General features: G+C 54.0%; 1 protein-coding gene across 1 annotated transcript; it reads right to left on the bottom strand.

Moving 5' to 3' along the window:
* Nucleotides 1–2,159: 2,159 nt before the first annotated feature.
* LOC136326972 (keratin, type I cytoskeletal 14) lies at nt 2,160–6,599 on the bottom strand. The gene is made up of 8 exons (XM_066263652.1): nt 5,970–6,599; nt 4,693–4,775; nt 3,952–4,108; nt 3,627–3,788; nt 3,416–3,541; nt 3,103–3,323; nt 2,954–2,997; nt 2,160–2,424 (listed from the first exon to the last, which is right to left on the bottom strand). Exons 1-8 carry the CDS (start codon nt 6,519–6,521, stop codon nt 2,327–2,329), a joined length of 1,443 nt encoding a protein of 480 aa, XP_066119749.1. The 5' UTR covers nt 6,522–6,599; the 3' UTR covers nt 2,160–2,326.
* Between the last annotated feature and the right edge of the window lie 12,191 nt (nt 6,600–18,790).

Raw genomic sequence — 18,790 nt, 5'->3', positions numbered from 1 at the left:
GGCCTGCTCTTTTCCTTGGGGCTCAGCCACACAGGGTGGGATCACCTCGAAGCCCACTGCTTGACTGCCTCGCCTCCCACTTCGAGCCTCTGTTAGCCAGGTGGCCTCCAGCCATCATCTTTACCATCAAGCAAGTCCACTCTCTTCTTATGCCTTCCAGATAGGGATGGCAGCCATTCCAGGAGAGGAGGAACTCTCCCCACCACACCCAAGTCTAAGAAATCTCACGTTTGTATATTCCCTTAAAGCAGATCTTCTTTGAGGGTGGAAACTTTAACCAGGCACCACCCCCAAGGCAGAGTGATGTTCAGGGGTTGATATGCAGTACAGAGCCTTCTAGGCTAAGTTCTCACTGCTGATGTTTTGCTCTCTGTCTAGACTCATGAGGCCTCCCAAGTGTGGCCCACTCCCTAGATCCCATGTTACACTTGAGCTCAACGCCCAGCTAGGAATGCTGGTTCCCCAGGACCCAGCATCCCTGGGGAGTCACACAGCCCCTCCTCCAGGATCCTATCACCTCTAGGGTCACAAAACCACCTGCTCTCATTATCTCAAGGAGCTCTTTCAAGCCTCCCTCCTCCTTGAGTTGTCCCGCCAGACATCCAAAACTCTAGTCATTCACCTCTGGAATGGCCGACCCTCACCCAGAGATTGTCCCAGATCAACACGTTTTAGTGTCAAAATGCAGATAAAAAGACATCCAGGACTTTTAGAGACACAAAGCAGACCTCTCGTCCTTGAATTGAAGATGGGGTAATGAGAAACAAATTTCCATTTTATTCCTTCTCCTAATAACTCACTTTTTTGGGCTATGATTTCTAGAACACCAACTATGTGCCAAGCACATGCTAAGCTCATTGCTTGTGTGATATCTAATCCTCCACCAGCCTATGTAATAAAGGTTTTATTCCCATTTTTAAAAAAAGATTTTTCCCTAACTCTTCTAGGCTAGTCAGTATAGGAGCCAGGACTCCAATTCAGGATGTCAGATTCCAAAATTTAGGCTTTTAGCCCCTTTGCCCTCAAAGATTATATCTTTCTTTAACCCCAACCCCACCCTTGGCTCTCCTTAGGATCTTCATTCATGCACATTTTTCCTAGCTCAGGGCAGTGAGCCCTACCCACCTCTGGAATCTCCACTACTCATTCAGGTGAGGTCTTCCTCTTTCCTTTCCTTCTGCAGCCCCACAAAGAGGAAAAGGCACTCTCCACCAGATGAGGCTTCTACAACCCTGGCTTTTGATGTATATTTACCCTTTGGATTCCCATAACAACACCAAGAAGCAGAGTTCATGCTTATTGGATCAGTGGGGAAACTGACACTCTCCAAAATCATAGAGCTGATGCAGAACAGAGCCAGGGTTAGAAAACAGTCTGTTCCCAAAGCCTCTAAGAAAGGCTTTATTGTCAACGGAGAGTCACCATGCACAAGAGGGAGCTGACCTAGTATTGCTTACACAGGGGTATCCTGAGCCTGCCCTGTGCCAGGCACTGTGTTAGTGGCCTCACATGCATTCTTCCAGAAAATCCACACAAGCCCACAGGAAGGTATTGTCATTATGCCCACTTTTCAGATGTGGAAACTGAGGCCTGAAGAGGATAATCAACTTGCTCTATGTCAACGAAAAGCAGTCAGAACTCAGACCTAGCTCTGGAGGCAAGAGCAGGTAAAATGAAGGGAAAGAAACTTCTCAATAAAGCATGAGTTCCTGCTAGGTGCACGGACTTCCATTGAAGGGCTTTAGGGACCCACACACCTCACGAATTATATGCAAATGTGTGTATGCTTATTGGGCGGTGAAAAGAGAAGATCTAGACTTCAATATTGTCTCCAAAAAATCCCTGATGACAATCTCTAGCACAGTGCCTGACACACAAAATATACTCAATAATATCTGGAGGATAAATGAGCAAATGAATGAGGAAATGAATGCATGTATCTCCATGCCCTCAGAGACACCACACATGACCTGGCACACACTTCTGCCTGTATCATTTAAGAGGGCGAAAGCCATCCCGGGACCTGAGCCCAGTCTTCTCCCAGGCCCTTTCTCCCAGTCCCAGAGGCTGTAGCCAGGTGCTATGACCAGCTCCAAAGAGATGCTTCCCCCGCTTTCTTCCCACCTCCACTGCTGACAATGACCAGGCAGAGGCGGGAGTTGTGAAACTCAGATAATGAAACTTTATTGAATGCCAGGAGGGGGCAAGGATGAGGCAGAGCTCAGGTGTGACGTGCCTGTGGGGGAAGGGGATCTCCCAGCGATATCTGTGACCACAGCAGGGTGGGGGTGGTGTGCTTCCTAGGCCTGAGCAATACTGAGTAGCCTTAGTTCTTGGAGCGAAGGACCTGTTCGTGGGAGGACACCACCTTTCCATCGTGCACATCCATGACCTTGGTGCGGATCTGGCGGCTGGAGGAGGACACTGAGGGGCAGGGCAGAAAAGCTGTTAGCAGGGTGAACAGGCAGTGAAGAAATCAGAAGTGGGGAGGCCTCGGAGCCGAGGGGAATTAAATGAACTTTCCCTGCCACCCTCTCTCCTAATTATCCTTCCACCCACTGCTCTGGAACCAGCGCTGATACAATCAGCACACTTCTTTCAGCTTAGGGCTCCCTAAGGCCAGAGGCAGAGCCTGTGTCCTCAGACTGGAGCCTCCTAAGAATTCAGCCGGGGTGGTTCAGTCCTGATTGACCCAAGGCGGGCAGAGACCCATTGGGCTCTGTCCATGGTGCTGACCACTGGAACCATGAAGTCTGCCACAGACACTGGGAGACAAAATTAAAACGTGGAAGCCACCAGCTCCTAGCCTTAAAGGGGGCTTATAAAATGGTTTAAATAAAATACTGAGTGAGAAAACTCTAGGTCAACCTCTCCCTCAAGAAGCCCCTATTCAACAGGCTAGGCCTCCTGGGAGACTGGGGGTGGTCCTGAGGCTTGAGAAGGAAAGTCTTACCATCTCTGGACGACTGAGAGCCAGAGGAGAACTGGGAGGAGAGGCTGTGAAGACAGAAAGGGGCAAGGTTATTAAACACGCGGTGGGAGGGGGGTCGGCAGTGAGCAAATAGTGAGGGGGTGGGTGGGGAGGAAGGGCAGGAAACTCACTGGGCATCCTCGCCCTCCAGCAGGCGGCGGTAGGTGGCGATCTCCTGCTCCAGCCGGGTCTTCACGTCCAGCAGGATCTTGTACTCCTGGTTCTGTTGCTCCATATCGCAGCGCAGCTGGGCCAGCTGCTCCTCCACATTGCTGATCAGCCCCTGGATCTGGGACAGCTGCATGCAGTAGCGGCCTTTGGTCTCCTCCAGACTGCTCTCCAGGGAAGCTTTCTGTTAGTGAGGAAAAGGAGGTCAGGAATCATTGAGCTGGTCATTCCCTCCCTCCTAGATCTGGGCTCACCCAGGCCTGGCAGCGCCCCTACCATGCTGAGCTGGGACTGCAGCTCGATCTCCAGGTTCTGCACGGTGCGCCGGAGCTCCGAGATCTCGCTCTTGCCGCTCTGCACCAGCTCGCTGTTGGTGGCCACCTCGCGGTTGAGCTCCTCTGTCTGCAGAAAAGAAAACTCCATTCACCTTGGAAGTTCCTGGGAGGCAGGAACTTCCAGGGTGCCTTCCACCCCGGAGGACACCCACCTTGCTGAAGAACCAGTCCTCGGCGTCCTTGCGGTTCTTCTCCGCTATCTTCTCGTACTGGTCGCGCATCTCGTTCAGGATGCGGCTCAGGTCCACGCCGGGGGCGGCGTCCATCTCCACGTTGACATCCCCACCCACCTGGCCTCTCATGGAGTTCATCTCCTGCACAACCAAAGAACAGTCCACAATGGGCGGCCTCGCTACGGCAGCCGATTGGGGCTCCCCAGTCAGAGTGTTCCTGGCCTCAACATTGCCCTCCACTGTCTCAGTTCCAGCTCTTCCCTCCCACCTAATCTTCTAAGCTGGCTCTCCCCTTTGCTCTCACCTCCTCGTGGTTCTTCCTCAGGTAGGCCAGCTCCTCCTTCAGGCTCTCGATCTGCATCTCCAGGTCGGCTCTGGACAGGGTCAGCTCGTCCAGCACCCGGCGCAGGCCGTTGGTGTCGGCCTCCACGCTCATGCGCAGGTTCAGCTCCGTCTCGTACCTGGAATGACCCCAGAGAACAGGAATGACGTCTCGTACCTGGAATGACCCCAGAGAACAGGAATGACCCGTCCTGACCACACTGAAGGCTTTGTTCTTTCTCCCCCTGCAGCTTCCTCCCACAGCTGGCACCCTGGGGGTGGTTTAGGAAGCCAATCTTAAAAACACCATGGTTGAATACAGTACCCATTGATTGCTCAGCTCTGAACATTCCTGGGGGGCGAAGGTAACAGTTTATCCTGCTACAGAATTTGGGGAAGGGAGGTCCTTCTAGCTTCAGTCAACAATAGCGCACAAGACCTCCAAATATGAATATGCCCTAAACTTCAGGGGCACATGGAGAAGTGGGGAGTGCCTCTCCCTAAAACAGCGGCCCCCTAACCTGTCTGTGGATCAGAATCACCCAGGTAGATAACTGAATCAGAATTCCAAGGGTAGGTTGCAAGAATCTTGTATTTTTATAAGCCGCCTGATGGGTTTTCACATGGCCATCCTGGCATTCGTCAGCTCTGTTTAGGGAACACTGCTCCAAAAATGCCCCACCTTGGGGAGAGTGGACACTCTGGGCCACCAGGGCAAACTCACTTGGTGCGGAAGTCATCCGCAGCCAGGCGGGCATTGTCGATCTGTAGCAGGACGTTGGCATTGTCCACGGTGGCCGTGAGGATCTGCAGTGGGAAGGGGACAGGTCATTGGGGAAACGGACATCGCTAGCCAGGCTTCACTGCAGCCGGCATTAGGCCCTTGCTTTAATGCCCTTGTTCAAGGCCCCCTCCTCCCCCAAGCCCTCTCCATAGCAGTCGCAAGGGTAACTTCTAGTAGTTCAGCTTTGACCCAGGACTTTGCTGACTTGTGGTCAGCTGAAGGAGTAGAAAGAACCTTGGTCTTAAAATCAAGAGCTGTTGAGTTCTGGTCCTGGTTTTACCACTGACTTGCTGCAAAACCTGAGATGGCTCTCAGGGCTTCAAGCTCCCTACCTCAGATGAGACCCAGTCCTCCACCTGAATCCTCTCTGCACGAGACAGCCCTGCCAGTTCTCAGACAATGCCTTCCTATTCAAGCCCACAGAGCGTGGGACCTCAGATAGCGCTTTCACAAAACAGAAGACCCAGGTGGCACAGGGGATCGGAAAAGAGGAAGCAGAAGAAAAAGATGAACTGAACCCTGGATTAGCTGGAGCTCCCTCCCTCCTCATCTAATGTCCCTAATCCATGAAAAGCATCAGAGCAAGACACCAAGGGGACCAGGGTGGGTGGGAGCAGGGAGCAGGGGCCTGGTGTCAGATAACAAAAGCCCCCCAGTCCCCTTCCTGTTCAGGGCATATTAGATGGGCTGCCACTGATTGTCTCTGTGGGTTTTCTGTGCCCACCTGGCTGTGGGGAGGGGCCAGCTGGTGCCAGGGCTCATGGGCGGCAGCCGCCAGAGCCCAGACTAATGAGCTAATGAGCGGTTTGGGTGTCTAGCCCAGTCCCGTTATAGCCTCGCTCCTCCCCTGTGCTGGAGAGCAGGTAGCTGTCTCCCGTACTGGCAGGTGGAGCACAAGCTTTCTAGCCTCCGCTTTGCCATTAGCTTGCCGTGTGCCCTTGGGCTGGCCACAAAACCACTCAATGCTACAGCTTCTTCCTCTGTAAAATGTAAGGGTAGGAATTCCTGGTCTCACACGGTCTGAAGATCTGGAGCCCGGGAAGGCATGAGCAAGGCAGGGGAAGAGAGACCTTCTTCCCATCGACCAGCTCTGTTGGGCCTTCTGGGCCAGAGGAAGAAATCTGTCCTGATAATCTGAAGGTGCCAGTGACCTGAGGCATCTATTGTCCCAGAGTCAGGGAGCTGCAGTGCCACCTCCTGCTGCCTGGCCCACCCACCTTGTTCCTCAGGTCCTCGATGGTCTTGAAGTAAGGGCTGTAGTCCTTGGTCTCAGCGGGCCGCTGCTTCTGGTACCAGTCCCGGATCTTCACCTCCAGGTCCGCGTTGGCCTCCTCCAGGGCGCGCACCTTGTCCAGGTAGGAGGCCAGGCGGTCGTTGAGGTTCTGCATGGTCACTTTCTCACTGCCCACCAGGAGCCCATCACCACCGCCAAAGCCGCCACCCAAGCCACCACCATAGCCACCACCATAGCCACCACCAAAGCCACCACCAAAGCCACCACCAAGACCACCACCGTATCCTCCTCCAAAGCCACTACCCAGAGCTCCACCAAAGCTGCCGCTGCTGAAGCCACCGCCATAGCCGCCCCCCATCCCAAAGGCGCCCCCGGAGGAGTAGCGGGAGGAGGAGACGGACATGCCTCCGCCTAAGGCGCTGGAGGCCCGGCAGGACCCTCCGCCCAGGACGGAGGACATGCGGCTAGAGCCACCACCAATGCCACAGCCCTTCATGGAGCTGGAGGAGGTGAACTGGCGGCTGCAGGTGGTCATGGTGCCGAGGAGGGAGGTGAGTGAGCGAGCGAGTCGGCAGAGAGGAGAGAGAGGCGCTCAGGTAAGTTGGAAAAGGAGGCAGGTGCTTTATAGTCATGAGGAGGGGGCGGGCCTGGCATTTTCCATTCCCCTTGGCTTTCATCACCCGCGGCCGCGCCAACTCCCAGCAGATCCCTCCTCTCCTCTGCCTTGTCATGTCTATCATATTTTACTGGAAACTCATTGTTTGGGGTTTTTGGGGTTTCTTGTCCCGCCAGGTGTGATTCACATGAGAAGGTGCGGGCCTGCAGGCTACACTTTCCCTTCAGGCCCTGGCAGCTGTGGCCCTCAAAAGCCCGCATGCTGGGCTCAGCCTGGTGGCCGTGTGCAGGGCCTCTGCACCATAAACCCAGTGACCTGTTAGTTCCCCGTTAACTAAGTGGGACTTAGACAGTCCTCTTAGAGGAAGCCCGCAGCTCAAGGTCGCAGCTTCCTATGGGGAACACCAGCACAGCGAGGTCATATCAAGCACAGAGCTGCCCTCTCAGCATTACCATCTACAAAAAGAAATGAGAAAGTCTGGGGCCCTCCCAGGTCTGACCTGCTGGGCTAAGGAGCCCGCCACATCGCTGAGCCGTGCCCAGCCAGTCAGATGGCTCAGGCTTCCATCCTGACATCCATTAAATCCAGGCAGCCCTCCCCAGCCCTGAGCAAAGACCCTAAACTCCACACACCTGTGGATCGGCCCACGGTGCTAGCTGCACAGTCTGGCCAAAAGCAGGGGGCGTCACAGGCCCAGCCAGAAACATCCAAAAAGAGCATGCAGCCGACAGGTCTTGGCCCTGCCATTTACTCCTCTCTGAGCCTCAGTTTGCTCAGCTGTAAAGTGGGAGCAAACACCACTCACTGCAGAGTCAGCTCCCAGAATCCAGCACAGCAATATATGTGAAAGGGTTTTGTAATCCAAGTGTGGCACCGAGCTGGTGAGCATGTGGGAGCCCAGTCTGGGCTCGCGGGCATGCATCAGCACCTCAGCAACAGGCCTGGGCCCTTCTGCTTCCAGCCCCGGGTGTTTTCTCAGCCCCCAGGGCAGCCCTGGCGGGAGGAGCTGACTCAGGGACCCCATCCACACTCCTTCTGGAGCTGGGCCAAAGGTTTTCTTTTGGGGGGGAGAGGTGGGGAAGGAGCACAGGTACCTGGGAATGGATGCAAGAGCCCTTGACTCCTGAGGCCCTGAAGGATAGAGGTCATTTCCAGAACTCCATTTTGTTCTGCCTTAAATGTCTGTACATGGGGACCTCAATTACCTCACGTCTCCCAGGCAATCTCCAAAGGCACCCCTCTGGCCACACCCCGCCTTCCCGCCAGCCCCTCAGCTCCACAGACCCCGGCAGGCACGTTGGGAGGAATGTGGTCGTGTCTGGGGCTGCCCGACATGTCCCATCTCCCCAGGCAGGCCCCAACAGCCCCTGCTGGAGGCTCCAACGCTCTTCCGAGGATCAACGGCTCTCAGCAAAGACTCGGAGCCTCCCTCTCCCCCCACCCTCACTGCCATCAAAGCAGCCGGCAGGGAGCTGCCCGCACCCCCCCCCACCCGGCTCAGGAGCTCGGAAGACAATGCTGAGCCAAACAAACACTGGAGGCTGTGGGCTCCCCAAATCTGCCTCGCAGAGAACTCACAAGGATGTGAGTAAGCCGGGGCCCCACCCCTGATCGACACTCCTAACCTCCTTCCACAAGACGGTCCCCCACCCGGCCCGGCCCTGTCATTCCCCAGTGAGAGACAGCAGGGACTTTGGCTGAGGGACAAATGGTTTTATTAGGAGGCATGTTGCTGTGGGCTGTGGGCTGGGAGTGAGGGGTGCTCACCAGAGAAAAATGCAGCATCCAGAGGGACCCAGGGAGCAGGATGGGTACAGAGCCCACCACCCTGTCTCCCTCCACTGCAGGGAACCACATAGAGGCCCCACAGAGCACGGGACACAGGCAAAGATCTCCTCCCCCCCCCCCACTGAATTCATGGAATCTAAAATAGGCTCCCTCCTACCCTCCCCCAAGGGGAATTCCGAAAGACAACGAGGGGAGGGAAGCAATGACATACAAACTCATACACACAGTCTAAAGAGAGGCCTCCGCCAGCCCTCCCCACTCCACAGACCCCGGACCCCCAGTGTGAGACACAGGTCTGGTCTCCCCCCACCCGGGATTAGAGCTCCCACTCATGCTGAGGTCCACCCTCTTCCCGGCAGACGTGGAGCGAGGAGCCGGTGGCGCAGCCTGGTGCTTGTGACATGTTAAGGAGAGGCAGCTTTCTGGGGCAGCAGGGGTTAGTGGGATGAGGGGGTGGTCTGTGGGAGCCTGGAGTGCCCCCAGCCCTGGACTTGGTGTGGGTGCCTTTACCTGACCCTCCTCCAGCTGCCTAGGAAGGAGGGTAGTGGAGGAGCCTGAGGCAGTGCCTCTTGTGGTTGATGAGTCTCCCTGCACCAGCCTGTGAGGGGACCCATGCCAATCCAAACAGATGAATCTGCTGGGCCAGACAGCCCCCTCCACAGAGCCTGCATTGTGTGCTGAGGACTAGGCAGGGAGCCAGGGGACGGGATCGTAAAGAAGAAGGGGACCTCAGAACAGCCCGTCTAAGGAGGGAGGCACAGCCAGTGTCCTGTGGAATTGGGAGCTAATGGAAGAGACTGTCCCTGCCCTTAAGTAGCCCCCAGCCTGAGAGAGAAAGGAAGGTACACATCAGAACTACTTAAGCTATGAGCAAACATAAGAAAAGTGCAATGCCTATGTACAATACTTGTTTCCCGGGACCACCATAACAAATGACCGCACGTTTGGTGGTTTAAAACAACAGGAAGTTACTCTCTCACAGTTCTGGAGGCCAGAAGTCCGAAACCAAGGTGAGGGCAGGCCACACTCCCCCTGAGGGGCTGGGGGAGAGCCCTGCCTTACTTCTCGGGCTTCTGGTGGCTCTTTGCGTTCCTTGGTTTGTGGCAGCAGAACCCCAGCCTCTGCCTCCATCCTCGAGCGGCCTTCATCGCTGTGCCTCACTGTGTCCTTGTCTGTCTCTGATGAGGACACTCATTGGATTTAATGAGTGTCCAGTGTGATCTCCTCTCACTGCTCCCCACAGTTACACCTGCAAAGACCCGTGTTCAAATAAGGTCACATTCTAAGGATCCAGGTGGACACAAATTTAAGGGGGACTCCAGCCTGCCCACCACACCATCTAACAGACTGGCAGCTATCCACGTAGCAGAGGCCGTGGTGGAAACGTGGTAAAGAGACAGTTGTGCTAAGAGGTGAGCAGGGCCGACCTGGAAGGCTGCTGGGAGCAGCTTTTAGCTCCAGCATATCAGGGCCCCGGGCGTGGGCAGCAAGGAGGCCCGGACCCTCGGGTCTCCAGTCCATACTGCCCATCACCCGATTTCTCTGCTCTTTCACAAGTAGACAACTGCTGTGGGAGAGAGATCTTTTTTTCATTGTTTTATTTCTTTTATTTTGAAATAATTTTAGACTTTTAGCGAAAGCAATAAAGAGTTCGTGTGCACCCTTCACCCAGCTTCCCCTTGTTTGAACATATCCCACAAACATTGTGCAATGATCAACACCAGTAAATTAGCGCTGAGCCAATGCTATGAATTAACTACAGGCTTTATTCAAATGTCACCAGTTGTTCTACCACTGACCCTTTAGTGCTGTAGGCTTCAAACCAAGGTTCCACATTCCATTAGTTGTCCTGTCTCCTTAGTCTCCTCCTACTTGTGACAGTTCCTGTCTTTCATGACCATGATATTTTTGAAGAGTACTGGTCAGTTATTTTGTAGACTAGCCCTCAGTTTGCATTTTTCCGATTTCCCTCATTATCAGATTGAGTTTATGCACTTTGGCAAGAAAACCGCAGAAGTAATGCTGTGCCCTTTCTAGGAATATAAGTCACATGTTGATGTATCTTATGCCTGATGATATTAGCCTGGTTCATGAGCTAAGGTTACTACTTTTTGCCATTGATTTTTTTTTTTTTTTTTTTTTTTACAGAGACAGAGAGAGAGTCAGAGAGAGGGATAGATAGGGACAGACAGACAGGAACAGAGAGAGATGAGAAGCATCAATCATCAGTTTTTTGTTGTGGCACTTTAGTTGTTCCTTGATTGCTTTCTCATATATGCCTTGACCGCGGGCCTTCAGCAGATCGAGTAACCCCTTGCTTGAGCCAGCGATCTTGGGTCCAAGCTGGTAAGCTTTTTCTTTTTGCTCAAACCAGATGAGCCCACGCTCAAGCTGGCAACCTCAGGGTCTCAAACCTGGATCCTCCGCATCCCAGTCCGACGCTCTATCCACTGCGCCACCACCTGGTCAGGCGCCATTGAAATAAATAAATACTTTGAGACTATGCAACTATCCTGTTTCTCCTTGAACTTTCTCACCCATTAGTTTTCACGTCTGTCCATGGAAGGCAAGAGCCCTTGATGCCCAAGAGTCTCGTTTGCCTGGCCTCCTAGAGCAACTCTAGCTCCTAGGAGAGACTTGGGGAGCAGGTGGGTGTCCAGGCTCAAGAAAGAACTCTTTCTTCCTCTCTTGTCCAGCCCGAAAGTCAGACTGGGCCTCCTCCAACCCTCTCTGTGCCCTGAGACATGCCCATGCAGGCTTCCCTTGAAGAGATACTGTGTTTCTGCCATCAGTGATATCTAGAGTCCTTCTAGGCCTCCAGTAGCCCCAGGGGAAAGGAAGGGACAGTCAGGGTCTTCTTCATGTCACAAACAGGAAGTCTGAGGTCCAAGGAGGCTCATAGGAGGGTGACCAGTTGGAGCCCTCCTTGTGATTCTCAGACCCCAGGGTCTGCCCAGGCTAGACTTTGCTCCTCCTGGCAGAGTCCTGAACCCCCTGCCTTTCCTCCCCTGTCCCTCCACACTCTCCCCTGCCCAGCCCCCTTCGTGGTGCCCACCGAGTCCTAGCCACCTGTGTGTAGCCAGGGTAGAGTCTCCTAGAGCTGAGGGTTGTCACTTGTAAAGACAGTGGGCTGGGGCCTGAGCTGACCCGGACCTGCGCCTTGGCCACCAGAAAGGCAGGACTAGCACGGGGCCAGGAGCAGGCTGGCAGGCAGGACTGCAGGCACAGGGCAAGCAGGAGCCTGGAGCACCTTCCCAAGGCCCGGGTCCCCTCTCCCCTAGAAAGCCCTGCCACCCGCTGGTTTCCCAGGCCGGCCAGCCCACATGAGCCAAGTGTCCTACTAGGAGCCTGGGCTGAGACAACAGTGACTGAGCCAAGCGTTTCAGTGTCCCCGGTCTCGTCTGAGCCTGCCAGCTGTGAGCGCTGACAGAACAGAGACTGACCACCCCACATGATAGGTGCAGAGGGTTCCGCAGTTGAGGAAACCCCCAAAGTCCACAGCCAGGAAGCGGCTTATCCAGGACTGACGCCAGCTCTGCCTGGCTGCAAGCCTCCCTTCCCAGTGACAGGTCTCCTCCTGCTAGAAGGCCAGAGCCAAGAGGGCCTCCACGGTCACCCAGACCAGCCTCTGAACTTTATGGATTAAGAAACTAAGGCCCAGAGAGGGGAAAGATCATGTCCAAAGTCACACAACACAGCCTGCTTTGAAGGTGCAAAATGTTTAACACGTGCCGCCCAGGAATCTGAGCTGGGCAGGGTGAGAATATGTGAGGTAAACAGAGCTGTGACTGCACCCCAGAATCACATTCAGGTTGTTAAGAACAGGAGTGGTTAGATGGCCCAAGGCCAGCAACAGAGGGGTTCGCTAACCGTCTATCAGCTCCACGACAGGGGAAGTCAGGCTTCAGTTCTGCAGCCGCTGACCCATGATGCCCTCGGAGACTGCGCTCCGTCCCCAGCAGCCCAGCCAGTGGCTGACCCCTAAGCTCCACCATCTCCCAGCCCCTGTCTGAACTCCGTCCCCAGCAGCCCAGCCGGTGGCTGACCCCTACAGCTCCGCCATCTCCCAGCCCCTGTCTGAACTCTGTCCCCAGCAGCCCAGGTGGTGGCTGACCCCTACAGCTCCACCATCTCCCAGCCCCTGTCTGAACTCCGTCCCCAGCAGCCCAGTCGGTGGCTGACCCCTACAGCTCCACCATCTCCCAGCCCCTGTCTGAACTCCCGCTCTGTCCTTTCTTCCTGCCCATATGCCTCATGGTTTTTAAGATTGAACTTCAGTTCGGCCCTGGCCGGTTGGCTCAATGGTAGAGCGTCGGCCTGGCGTGCAGAAGTCCCGGGTTCGATTCCCGGCCAGGGCACACAAGAGAAGCGCCCATCTGCTTCTCCACCCCTCCCCCCCCTCCTTCCTCTCTGTCTCTCTCTTCCCCTCCCGCAGTGAGGCTCCATTGGAGCAAAGATGGCCCGGGCACTGGGGATGGCTCCTTGGCCTCTGCCCCAGGCGCTAGAATGGCTCTGGTCGTAACAAAGCGACGCCCCAGAGGGGTAGAGCGTCGCCCCCTGGTGGGCGTGCCGGGTGGATCCCGGTCGGGCGCATGCGGGAGTCTGTCTGACTGTCTCTCCCCGTTTCCAGCTTCAGAAAAATAAAAAAAATAAAAAAGATTGAACTTCAGTTCAACACACAGATTTAAGATGTGATTTCTGCAGACCATGTGGCATAAAGCAGATGCTCAATAAAGGACAAAAGAAAGGGAGGAAAGGGAGGTGGGGGAAGACAGGAAAGGGAAGATGATAAGGGAATGTAAAAGGATGAATGGGTGAATGGATAGATGGATGGATGGATGGATGGATGGATGGATGGATGGATGGATAAATAGAAAAATGGAGGGAAGATGGATGGTGGTTGGGTAGGCAGGTGGGCAGGTGGACTGGTGGGTGAACGATGGGTGGAACACAGAGAAAGGACAGTCATCCCACCATCCCAGAGAAAAACCAAGGAGGAAGATATTGCCCTGCCATTATGCAGGTGAGGGATGGTGTTGGTTCAGACCTCTCTTCCCCCGGAAGTCCCACCCCATCACCTCGGATCACCTGGCTTTCCTCTTCTCAGCCCTCACAACGCCTCAGTGATCTGTTCCCACACACACACCCCCCATAGCTCACTACAGTGCTTTGGAAGGCCACAAAACATCTGTCCTTTAGTAGCTGCTCTGCATGTTAATTTCCTGTAATTACTCTGGTCTGATGGAGGAGACACACAGCACTTGCCTTTGGGGATGCCCAGTCTGATGGGGGAGGGCAAATAAGCCTAGAGCTTTCTCTGCTCCATGGGCTGAGGGGAGCCGCAGAGCCGCCAGGTGGGGTGGGTAGCACACGAAAGCTTTCTTGGAAAGGTTGCATTTGACTCAGGTTTTGAAAGAAGGAAGAGCCCTGGGTGGGTGGAGTGGGGAGAGGGCATTCCCAGGCAGGGGTGTGGCTGTGGGAACTCAAGGAAAGTCGGCAACTGGGAGAGGGAAGGGCTGTGTCAGGAGTCCTGAGCTACAGGGGCGGTGGTCAGAGGGAAAGGGGAAGGCAGGAGAGGGGCCTGGGGGGCCCCAGAGAGAAAGGGAGTGACCTTCCCCATCAGAGGTTGGAGCACAGATTCCGTGTCATACAGCCCACCCCCTCCCCGGGGCTGACCCTGCCTGGGATCCAGGAAGCAGCGGGACCCCCCAGGTCAGTCAGAGAGGGCTCCAGGCTGGGCTCCCCCACTCAGCAGCCATGTGACCTTGGCCAAGTCACGGTAGCCCTCCGAGCCTGTTTCCTATCAAAAGGGCATAACAGTTTCCACCTAGCAGGGTTCTGGACGGGAGTAAATAATTCACAACAGTGGCCCACACGGTGCTGGGCGCAAAGTAAACCTCTGGGAAAAGCCTTCTTTAAATTAATCTTTAGAGTTTGACCAATGAGGGGCAGGGGTGAGCTCAAATGGCAAAGGGTATCAAAAGTCAGGCAAAGACAGACACAAAGAACAAAGAGGAAGCCGGGAAAGGGCTGGGGCGCTGGAATGACAAGAAGAGGAGGGAGGCCCGAAAGAGCTGCTGAGGCCAGCGGGGCCGCGGTGATGAGCTGGTGAGTCCCCGAGGGCAGGGCCAGGGTGGAGTCTGCGGGAACAGGCAGGCCCGGAAGCCCTGCCGAGGAAGTCAGCAGAACAGCTGGGTGTGAGGGGAGAAGGCATGGGGGCTGCCAGCAGGACCCCCATTCTGAGGCTGAGTGTGAGGGGAGAAGGCATGGGGGCTGCCAGCAGGACCCCCATTCTGAGGCTGGAGGCCCAGCATTGCCTCCCCTGGTCGGGAACGAGGGAGATGGGGACGCAGCAGCTCTGGTGTCTGATGAGGTCCCGAGGGTTGGGGGGTTTCCCGGGGGGGCGGCGCGGGGAAGCCTCACCTGTCACTCAGCATCACCGGGACTTGGCTCTTCTCCTCCCAGTCCTGGCTGTGCAACCGGGCAACATCTGTACGCATACGCGCACGTGCGCACACACACACAATTTCGGCTTTGCCTCCTGGCTTCTTCCACAAGGCTAGACCCATGGCTGAAGACAGCCCTGAACTCACCCTCTAGCCCCGTGGCCAGATATAATGAGATTGAATTTGAAAAGCCTCAGAAAAGGCTTGTGTGTGGCCTGGTGTGGTCAGTGGCTGAACTCCCGTATGCTCCACCCTGCAGGCCTATGTGGCCACCCCTCCATGACCAAGGAGGAAGGGTCTGGTATCACAAGAAGGTGGGGCACAGATTTGACCCCAACCTTTATGAGCTAAATAAACAAACAACCACCCCAATGTGTGTCTACTGCAAAAGGGAGGGGGGGTAACAGGGAAGGGGCTGCTATACCTGACATCTGCCCTGGGTTTCCCAGCGACCTAGACAAAAAGGGAAACATGATGGAATATGAAACTCTCACTAAGCAATCAAGAGACACATCTGACTGTCAAGAGAGACAAATATCTTCTAAGGTCTGAGGTCTGAGAAGACTCTGTCTTCAGAGAATCGGAAGGACAGTAAGAGCTTCGGGTTACTGAGCCCTGCTCTGTCAGGCAACTAGCCATTGCCACTGATGTTCCCATTCAGTCCCTTGGGAAAGGCGTCTCTGCATTATAGACTTAGAGAGCTAAAGGCAGGGAAGCTGGGTCTCCGTCTCCAAGGGCTGAGCCCCTCCCAGCTGCCACTGAATGTGTGGGTGTCCCAAAGGTGCCAAAGTGCTCCATAAAGCTAGGCCCCCTACCCCTAGCAGCATCACAGCCTGCCTCCTGTAATCACCAAGCTCCGGCCTTCTCCTGGGCCCTTACCGGCCAGACTTCCAGCTGTCCGCACCAGAGACTGGTGCCTGAGGGCCTCTGGCCCCCAGAGCCCGTGCTGCCTGTGCAGGCGGCAGGCCAGAGTGCTAGGAAGTGAACGCCACCTGCTGCCTGAGAGGGGCCCCCGCCTCTGACGGATGGGATTGCAGGACAAAGGCCACAGCTCCCTCGTCTCTGGGGGAGATGCTGAGGTACACGATCTTCACTGTCCCGGGGGGTCCCCAGCAGGATTAAGCTACAGGTGTCCACAGTGTTTTCACTTGCTTGACAACACACCCTTTTAGCTTCCTTCGCCTCCCTGCTTCCCCTCCCTGGTCCCAAATGGTGTTTCACGAGATACCACCTAAAACACTTCTTGTGCTTGAATTTTTTTTTTTTTTCATTTTTCTGAAGCTGGAAACAGGGAGAGACAGTCAGACAGACTCCCGCATGCGCCCGACCGGGATCCACCCGGCACGCCCACCAGGGGAGACGCTCTGCCCACCAGGGGGTGATGCTCTGCCCATCCTGGGCGTCGCCATGTTGCGACCAGAGCCACTCTAGCGCCTGGGGCAGAGGCCACAGAGCCATCCCCAGCGCCCGGGCCATCTTTGCTCCAATGGAGCCTTGGCTGCGGGAGGGGAAGAGAGAGACAGAGAGGAAAGCGCGGCGGAGGGGTGGAGAAGCAAATGGGCGCTTCTCCTGTGTGCCCTGGCCGGGAATCGAACCCGGGTCCTCCGCACGCTAGGCCGACGCTCTACCGCTGAGCCAACCGGCCAGGGCTTGAATTTTTTAAAATTATATTTATTTTATCCACTTGTGTACATCTTCATCTTCCAGCCATATTGTTTTAGGACACTAGTTCACTGTGTAATATCTATCAAAATTTTTGTACATTTTATTTATTGATTTTTAGAGAGAGGAAGGGAGAGAGACAGACAGAAACAGAGATCTGTTCCTGTCTGTGGCCTGACCAGGATCTAACCAGCAATCTTTGCATATCAGGACAATGCTCAACCCACTGAGCTCTCCGGCCAGCGCTGCCGTAGAACTGTGGTGTGAGAGTCCTCTTCTGGAGCCCACACTGAGGCACCTGAGTGTTTGAGTTTAAAGTATATAAGCCAGTGGTATGCTGGTAAATATTTAACCCAAGAGGCTGAGGGACTATATATACATTATATATACAACTTTATAATAAATTTTACTAATATAAGAGAGATGTAGCACTCAATGTACAAACATATACTAAATATATCCTCTTCATTGTGAATTCCATGTAGTCAGTTGACTTTCAGAAGATGCTGTTCATTGATTTTTGCCAAACTCTGTGTCTTGGACTTTGCCAAACTCTTGCAACCCTTTGTTGCAATTAACAATGAGTGTCAAATGCCAGTTGAAATTTGTGTTGGTGTTGAGGAGCGAGGTAACAGTGAAACAGCAGAGGCCCCTGCCCTAAGTGCGGTCACTCCTCCGTGATGTAAGTGACTTCCTTGCTGAATCAGGTAGCAGACTCCAACAGCTGAAGGGAGGTTTTCAGTATTTTCTCACATTTTTGGCCATTCACAATGCAATGGCGGCAGATGTGACACACTTCTAAGATTAAGCTGTATCATTTTGAACATGTTTTTCTTAAGATGTTGAAATCTAGACTTTCTTAAGCCTAGACAATCAGTCAAGCCCTGATTCGTAGCGTTTACCGTTTCCATGATGCAAACACCCCTCTTCCTTACCTAGATGAGCAGGAAGGGGGGAGGGGGCCGCCGAGGAGCTTGGCCTTGGTGGGCACAGCCCAGCCTGCACACACCAGAGGCACCAGAAGGAGGATAGAGAGTGCCGTTCCCTGCCGGGAGGCTGAAAGTCAGGGTGTCATTTAAGGCCAGGGCAGCTCCTGATCCATCACTGTAGCCCCCACTTTGTACCCGCCTCCCCAGCCCAGCACATCTGGCCCAGAGCAGCTTCTTCATAGACATGGGCTGAGTTCTCTAGGCTCCTGCAAGAACTCTCCTTCTCTGCAAACCTGAGCCAGTCAAACCGGGCCAGGGGTCTGCCTATCTGGAAGATCGACATGGAGGTGGCATGGGGTGGGGAAGGGGGTGTTCTGACACCTCCGCCACCAGTCATGCATCGTTCAGAAAGTCGCTCAACCCTCCAGAGCCTAAGTTGCTCACCTGTAAAATGGGATGTTGTGGTGCCGGTGCCGGGTGCCCGGGAGGTAGCTAGGAGTGTTGGCAGAGAGCTGCAGGGAGGAGGGCTTGCTCCAGGGTGGCCCTCACAGGCAGGACACAGCTATTAGACCCCGTCCTCGCTGCAAGAATCAAAGGCAGTAATAACAGTTTAAGGCGTTTTAAAAAAAACTGTCGAAAGATGGAAAGAGCGAGCAAACATTTATTGGGGGTGCCTACTGTCAACTTTTTTCCTCCTTTAATACTCACATGAACCCTCTCAGATTACAGAGGAGGAAACAGACACACAGAGATGAAGAAATCGTCCCAAAGTCGGGCTCAGAGTTCAACCCCAGGTCAGCCTCTTGCCTCCCTCCCACTGTTTCACACACTCCCTTCTGTGAGGGGACCATATCTTACGTTAATTTTAGTTCTTTTCTTTCTGTTATCACTTTTGATTCATGGAGTCATATTATTATCTAAATACAAAGTGAATTAAAAATCTAATTTATGGTGGTGTCACATGCTAACCAACACGGATAAACCTGGAGGACATTCTACTAAGCAAAACAAGCCAGTCACAAAAAGGACAAATACTATATGATTCCACTCATATGAAGTACCTAAAGTAGTCAAAATTATAGAGACAGAAAGTAGGAAGCGGTTACCAAGGACTGGGGAAGAAGAAGGTGTTTAAGGGTGTAGAGTTTCAGTCTTGCAAGAAGAAAAAGTTCTAGCGAGCTGTTGACAGCAATGAATATATTTAACACTACTGAACCATACACTTAAAAGTTATTAAGATGATTTTAAAAATCTATTATATAACAATATAAAATTGACCGTCTAGGATATTAGTTGTGCAATCTGTTTTTAACTAAGAAGTCAATGTGATATTCAACAAAGTAACTGATTCTTTGGTTTTAAA

This window comes from Saccopteryx bilineata, chromosome 2 (assembly GCF_036850765.1).
Source record: "Saccopteryx bilineata isolate mSacBil1 chromosome 2, mSacBil1_pri_phased_curated, whole genome shotgun sequence".
NCBI lineage: Eukaryota > Metazoa > Chordata > Mammalia > Chiroptera > Emballonuridae > Saccopteryx > Saccopteryx bilineata.
The sequence above is the reverse complement of the archived record's forward strand: the minus strand, read 5'-3'. Positions and strand labels throughout refer to the sequence as shown.

Coding starts and splice junctions, on each gene's coding strand:
- LOC136326972 (XM_066263652.1), bottom strand. CDS start 6,521: ATGACCACCTGCAGCCGCCAGTTCACCTCCTCCAGCTCCATGAAGGGC. Junction 3,542..3,626: donor AGGACTGGTTCTTCAGCAAG/GTGGGTGTCCTC, acceptor TCTTTTCTGCAG/ACAGAGGAGCTCAACCGCGA. Junction 3,324..3,415: donor TGCAGTCCCAGCTCAGCATG/GTAGGGGCGCTG, acceptor CCTCACTAACAG/AAAGCTTCCCTGGAGAGCAG.